The 6,593-nt window shown below is 64.8% G+C and overlaps 2 protein-coding genes across 2 annotated transcripts; both read left to right on the top strand.

Moving 5' to 3' along the window:
- Window positions 1-720: 720 nt before the first annotated feature.
- On the top strand, window positions 721-2,211 carry MNEG_10137 (hypothetical protein; the record flags this gene model as incomplete). The annotated part of the gene is made up of 2 exons (XM_014041391.1): window positions 721-941; window positions 1,299-2,211. 2 exons carry the CDS (start codon window positions 721-723, stop codon window positions 2,209-2,211), a joined length of 1,134 nt encoding a protein of 377 aa, XP_013896845.1.
- Window positions 2,212-3,076: 865 nt separating this feature from the next.
- On the top strand, window positions 3,077-5,266 carry MNEG_10138 (3-ketoacyl-CoA synthase 19; the record flags this gene model as incomplete). The annotated part of the gene is made up of 5 exons (XM_014041392.1): window positions 3,077-3,143; window positions 3,303-3,390; window positions 3,556-3,944; window positions 4,088-4,181; window positions 4,435-5,266. 5 exons carry the CDS (start codon window positions 3,077-3,079, stop codon window positions 5,264-5,266), a joined length of 1,470 nt encoding a protein of 489 aa, XP_013896846.1.
- Between the last annotated feature and the right edge of the window lie 1,327 nt (window positions 5,267-6,593).

Below are 6,593 nucleotides of genomic sequence, written 5' to 3' on the forward strand. Positions count from 1 at the left end.
TGCTTGGCGGCAGTGGGACTGCAACGGTGGTGCCCAGTGCAGGCAGCCAGGCCTTGGCGAGCGTTCTGCAGGTGTTGCTGGGGCCTGGCGCGCCGCCGCCGCCGCCGTTGCAGCAGCAGCAGCAGCTTGTGGGACTATCTGAGCTGCTGCAAATACAGCATTGGGAGGCGTCCGGCGGCAGGTTCTTTGGTGCAGCAGCCAACCCAAGCGTCGTGGGAGCATGGCAGCAGCCAGCGCTGCTCCCTGCCGCGGCAACAGCAGTGGTGGGGACGGGACGCCGGACTTCCCGCAGCAACCCAGGTGCAGCGCCAAGCGGTGGTCAAGCCATGGCGCAGCAGCGGCGGCAGCAGCAGCAGCAGCAGCTGCAGCGGGACTGGAGTGATTTGCTGAGGGATGAGGGGCCAGAAGTCCAGGGGTCGGGCCGCGGGGCGCGACCTGAGTGGGACGACCGGCCGGTGCCGCCAACGCCGCGCCACCTGCTGCGGCGGCAGAGCTCGAGGGAGACGCCGTGGGCGGCGCCGCCCCGGAAGGCATCCCAACGTGCGTGGGTGCAAAGTTGTTGGTTGCATGGGTTCAAAGTTATTCAGAAGCATGTGCCCTGCAATCACGTGCCCCTAAAGTTTTATTGTACGGCTGTGCAATTGCAGATGTGACAATTGAGTTTGGCAAGGACAACAAAGCCATGCATTCGCCTTCTCGCCGCTCATTCTCTCTCCTGCCATGTTCGCAGCACCTGCAACTCAGCGCAAGCCTGGTGCCCGCGCTCCGCACGGCGGCGCCCCCCGCCCGGTTGCAAAACGGCGGTCGGCCGCGCCCGCGCGCAGTGGCAGGCGCAGCAGCGTGGGCGGCGCCGATGAGGCGCAGCGGGAGCGGGCGGCGTTTGCGCGGGACGCCGAGCGGAGGGTGCAGCTGCAGCTGCAGGAGGAGGAGCTGCAGGAGAGGTGGGCCATTCTGCTGGTTGATGGTATTTCTGCTTGCTCTGATTCTGCGTCTTCCTTATGATTCTCTCAGTTTCGCCTGTCCGGGGGCCAATAGGTTGTATCGTGCATCGGGGCCGTGCTCAGTGGGGCAGCATGCTGCGTGGATGGGCTGCACGGGGAGGTCATGCCAGACGGCCTGCAAATCCAGCTGGCACGAAGGCTGACAGTGGCAATGTGGCAGTGGCCAGTGAAAGAGCGGAGGGCACGCTGCAGCGCACAACTGACCAACGGTCCTAATTCCGTTGGACCCGTCTTGCAACGTGGCTCCAAGGCTAGTCTGCAGCCATGCCACGCCCTCCAAACCGCGCGTGTGCGAAGGCTGCTGCAGCTGGAAGCGCTCGAGGCGCGCGTGAAGGGGGCAGTGGAGGGCCTGGAGGGCGCAGCAAGGCGGGTGCGTGGCGCCGACCACGGGGCGGGCTCGCGTACCGGCGTCCGCCAGGCGCCGTGCGACGGGGACGAGCAGGGCAACGGCGACAGCAGCAGCGAGGACGAGCCTGACGAGTGCGGGGGGCGGCAGGGGCAAGGCGTGCCGGCGAGCCGCAGCGATGGCGGCATTGGCCGCAATGGCAGCGGCGGCCGTTGCGGTGGCGGCACAATCGCGGACGAGGAGGTGCTGCGGCAGGTGCTGCTGTCGCTGCAGCGGGTGGAGGCTGTTGAGCAGGAGGTCGCGGCGCGGTGGCTGGGAGGAGGCGGCAACTCATTGGAACACGAGGACGACGAGGGCGAGGGTTGGTCGGCGGGCGCAGCTGGCGGTGGCCGCGCCTTCAGGCTTGACAGCAAAAAACAGGAGGGCGACGACCTCAGCCTGCGAAGGCGTGCGCACGCCTTGGCGCTGAACAAAACCGCCCCGCCGCGTGCCGCAGCACAGCAGCAGCAGCAGCAGCAGCAGCAGCAGCAGCAGCAGCAGCAGCAGCTGTGCGCAGACGCAGCAGCATGCACGGCTGTCAGCAGCGGGCAGGATCCCATCAGTGATGGGGCACTGCGCTCAATTTTGTTGGGCCGCCGGCGCTTCCTGCGCCACCAATCCGACGTCGACGGTGGAGCTGGTGGGCTTGCCAAGCGTGCGCCCGGCGGGATGCGCTCGCGGGCCGCGCCCCCACTGCAGCCGTCGGCGGTGGTGGAGGCTGTGGCGGACGCGCTGGTCGACGAGGCTCTGGCTGAGGTGGCACGAGAAATGGATGAGGTTTGCGATGGGGTTTGCGACGCGCTGTTTGAGGCCGAGTTTCGGTGAGGCCGGGGTTTCGCACTTGCAACCCTGGCTGTCCAATGCGGTCTCAGACTGCCTGGCTTGCTCTTGCCGCATTTTCACGGAGCCGGTGTTGCTGCAGAGTGCGCCATTAAAAGTAGCACATGGTTCTTGTCGCAAAACGCACACTGCAGCGTGTGCACGGCCAGCGATTGGCCTGCATCGTGGGTGCTGGCGAGTGAAGTGGGTCGGCCAGCGCGTGGCTTGCGACTGTATTGTCTAGCTCGCATGCTTTTGCATGCCTGGTGATCATCTTGAGACCTTCAGGCGTGCTGCAAGCATGGCGCGGGGTAAAGGAAAGGGTTTGACCAGCATTTGACCAAGAAGGTCAGCAGATGGCAAAGGCGGGCGGGCCCAATGCCCCGTTTTGGACAACCATGGGGATCCCAGCAGTAAGCACAGCACCAGCACATTTCCACATCTGGCTTCAGCGCTGACTCGTGCTGCTGAAACAACCTGCCTTCTGGCAGCCGAGCCCGCGGTCATGCAGCCCGCGGTCATGCAGGAAAACGCATGTGTCGTCGCTCGGCAGCTGCTGCCGTATTGAGACACATCTACGTAGATGGGGGTGAATTTTGCCAGCTTCTTCTGCTTTGCAGCCAGTGCAAAGTCGAGCGTACAATCTCAGCTAGGATTGTGTGCTGAGCGCCGTTGATTCTTTGTAACGACGTCAGTTGGGACGGAGATACATGTCTTGGTATGCATAGAACCAACCTATCATAGATCATCATTACCGTAGTCGATCTGGACTGTCAGCCTTTTGAATTACAGACCTGCTGTTCGCAGGCCATCAGACTTATATTGTTTGGCAGTAGGTAGTGGCGCTAAAATAGCGGCGTGCTCAACAGCCATGGCCGCCGACTCGGCGCAAGCCCGCCACACAGCAACCCTCTTCGTACTGGCGCTTTGCTTCGCCAGTCGGCCGACACTTGCCCTGAATGTCCCAGATGTGCTGACATGCAGTCTGGCAATCAGCACTGGCGGCCCACTCAGATCCTCACTGTGCAGCTTCCTGCACCAGAGTGTGCTGCTCAATTTAGAGTGCTGGCAGGTCCTGCTCAGCTGCTTGCTGGCAGCGGCGCTGCTGCTGCGCCTGTTCCTCCTGGCGCATGCGCGCCCTGCTGTCTACATCGTTGAATTCTCCGTTTTCAAGGCTGACCCCAGGTGCGCTGGCGGCGTGCTAGTCACAGAAGCAGGCCGACCTGCCATGGGGTCAGTGCTTCTGAGTCCTTCTCCATCAAATCCGCGAGGCCACCCTGTCATCTGCTCATCACACCGCAGCCGACCGCTGGGCCCTGCCACCGCCCCCTTTCCCGCCCCTCACCCCAGCTGGCGCTTCTCTCAAGACGACGTGCGGCGCTGCGCCGCCGCCGCGGGCGTCGAGCCCGAGGACGTCTCCCTGCTCTGCAAGCTGGCGCGCCGCAGCGGCCTTGGCGACGCGACCGCCGTCCCCCCCGATTCACTGAAGCTCGTCCTCGACAACCTCGGACAGCGCAAGCCGGGCACCGAGATGGCGCGGCGGGAGTTTGAGGCGACCTGCTTCCCATGCGTTGAGGAGCTGCTGGCAAAGACGGGCGTGACGGCCGGCCAGATCGGGTTCGTGATCACGAACAGCAGCCTGTTCAACCCAACCCCCAGCCTGAGCGCGGCCGTCATCAACCGCTTCAAGCTGCGCGATGACGTCATCAACTACGCCCTCGGGGGTATGGGCTGCTCAGGTGTGGTGCTGAGCTGCCTTGTTCTTGTCACTCAAGCCTGCCTGCGGCCATGCATGCCCATGTTGCATGCCGCCACTGCAGCCCAGGCCTGCATCCCGCCTGCTCCATCCCATCTCCCCGCCCCCGCCCCTCACCACGCCCAGCCGGCGTCGTGGCCCTCGACCTGGCACGCCAGATGCTGCAGCTGCGCCCCGGCTCCTACGCCCTCATCGTGTCCCACGAGAACATCACCAACAAGTGAATGCCTGGGTCTCTCACACGCCCCTGCACGCGAAGGGCGCGGCGTTGTTGCACAACAGCCAAGGGGCGCGGCGTTGTTGCACAACAGCCAGCCTTGGCGGCTGAAGAGGTGACCAGGCCGTCGCTCTGAATCTGGAGAGTAACACAAACCCGTGTCCGCGCCTGTGCTGCGTCAAGCTGCAGTATCAACCACCCCGTTGGCTCCCGCACCCCAGAAACCAATTTCCTGTCACCAACCCCGCCCCTGCAGTTACTACACCGGCCGGGACAAGTCCATGCTGCTGCCAAATGCGCTCTTCCGGTCCAACAGCGCCGCAGTCCTGCTGTCCAGCCGCCCAGCAGACAAGAGAAAGTCAAAGTACACTGTCAGGCACATCGTGCGCACCATCATGGCGGCCGACGACGAGGCGTACGGCTGCGTCTGGCAGACCGAGGACCCCGAACACATCCAGGGCGTGCGCCTGAGGAAGGAGCTCATCTCGGTGGCGGGCCGCTGCGTGACGCGCAATGTCGGCCGCGTCGCGCCGCTGGTGCTGCCGGTGTCAGAGCTAGGCAAGTGTGCCGCCGGCGCGCTTGTGCGTGCTGTACTCAGCGCCGCGCCCGCCCGCCTCGCCTCGCTCGCCCCCGAGCGCTGGCAGCGGCCGTATGCGCCCGATTTTTCGAAGGCGTTCGACGCTGTGTGCATCCACACGGGCGGCCGCGGCGTGATAGACTCAATGGAGCAGAGCCTGGGGCTGGGGCGCGGCATGGTGGAGGCGAGCCGCGCCGCGCTCTTCAGGTTTGGCAACACGAGCTCCTGCAGCGTATGGTATGAGCTGGCATATCTTGAGTCGTTCAACGGCGGCCTGCGGCGCGGCGCCAAGGTGTGGCAGGTCGCGTTCGGCAGCGGCTTCAAGTGCAACAGCGCGGTGCTCGTCGCGAACCGGCGCGTCGCCGACGCACACGCCGCGTGGGACGCGTTTGACCGGTCAAAGATGTACGCCCAGCTTGACGAGATCGATCGCGAGGTCGCGGCGTCGAGAGCGCGCCGCGCCGCCGAGAGGGCGGCCGCAGGCGAGGCGCCAGACGCTGGTGGTCCATAAACTTGACTTGACCCGCGCGGCATCCCCTCCTCTGTGCAGCTGAGCGGCCGCTGAGCAAGCGGCTGACGGCAATTCCTTACATTCTAACCGCCATGTGCGGTGCAGCGCGCTGTTTGCTTCCTCGCTTCCCGGGGCGCCAACCCATGGTGACATCGCCTTCCTCTCAATAGCACGGCTTTGTTGACACCACACGGCAGAGTGTGGTGTCAATCCCTTTTCACACTGCGGCTCCCTCCGGCGGCTGTCCGACCAGAGACCATTTCATTCTTCAAATTCAAGGTGCAGGGCTGCGCAACGCACGAGCCTGCACACCCTCACATCTGCAATGAACCCAGAAACGCTCCCCTGACGAGCAAACCACACATGGTGCCGTCACCCTCATGCGCGGCTTGTTTGCACCCTCTCGTCTGACTTACTCTGTTTCTACCCCGTTCGCGCACCTGACTCACTTGTCATTGCGACTCATCCTCCCGCCGCCCGACACGCGCATACCTGTTACCTGCATCCAGTAACCCCTTCGGAGAACACACCGTGTCAAGGGTGCAGCCCCAGGTCTGATACACGATCGGGCTGTCTTGGCAGGCGTACACAAATGCTGCAGAGGTCACACCAGCACAGATGCTTACATCGTGCAAGGGGTGGGGGTGGAGGGGTGGGGCGCGGGGCCAGCGGAGGAAAGCAAGACGTCAATGCCGTGTCACAAGGCCACAGCATGCAGGGAGACTGCGGCGGCTCACGGTCCAATATGGAAGAAACGACTGAGGTGGGTGAACGTTGCTGCGTAAGCTGAATCGGCTGCCAGAACGGTGGGGTGCCTGTTCACGGGGATAATATGATATGTCGGACATTGCGCCAGGAAAGGGTGCGACCGAGAATGCACGGGCACTCCTGGTCTGTCACAGTCAAAAAGCTCTTGATGTCGTCATCGCTCAAGCCTGCATGCCGTCGAGGCGTGCCGGGATGCTGTGCATGTAGGAGGCATCGTATGTTGTATACGACATCGGCGCCGGCGACGCGCCCAGCGGCGTCCCCGCGCCCCCCATCGATGGCGCCGGCGACGCCGCCGCGGCGAGGCCCGCCCGGAACGCGAGCGGCGGGCCGTCGTCGAGCGACGCGCCGCCGGGGGCAGGCGCGTGGCCGGCCGCGCCGAAGCTGTGGCCGAGGCCCTCGGAGCTGAGGATTGAGGTGCCCAGCATCACGCGTCCGGCGACGGCCCCGACAGCGACATACCCGCCGCCGCCATCCGCCGCGCCTGCTGCCGCGCCGCCGCCGCCGCCGCGACGCCGACCGGGCGCAGGCCGCCGATCGAAGCGGCGCGGTGCATCGC

The sequence above is a fragment of the Monoraphidium neglectum genome (genome assembly GCF_000611645.1).
Source record: "Monoraphidium neglectum strain SAG 48.87 unplaced genomic scaffold scaffold02195, whole genome shotgun sequence".
Taxonomy (NCBI): Eukaryota; Viridiplantae; Chlorophyta; class Chlorophyceae; order Sphaeropleales; family Selenastraceae; genus Monoraphidium; species Monoraphidium neglectum.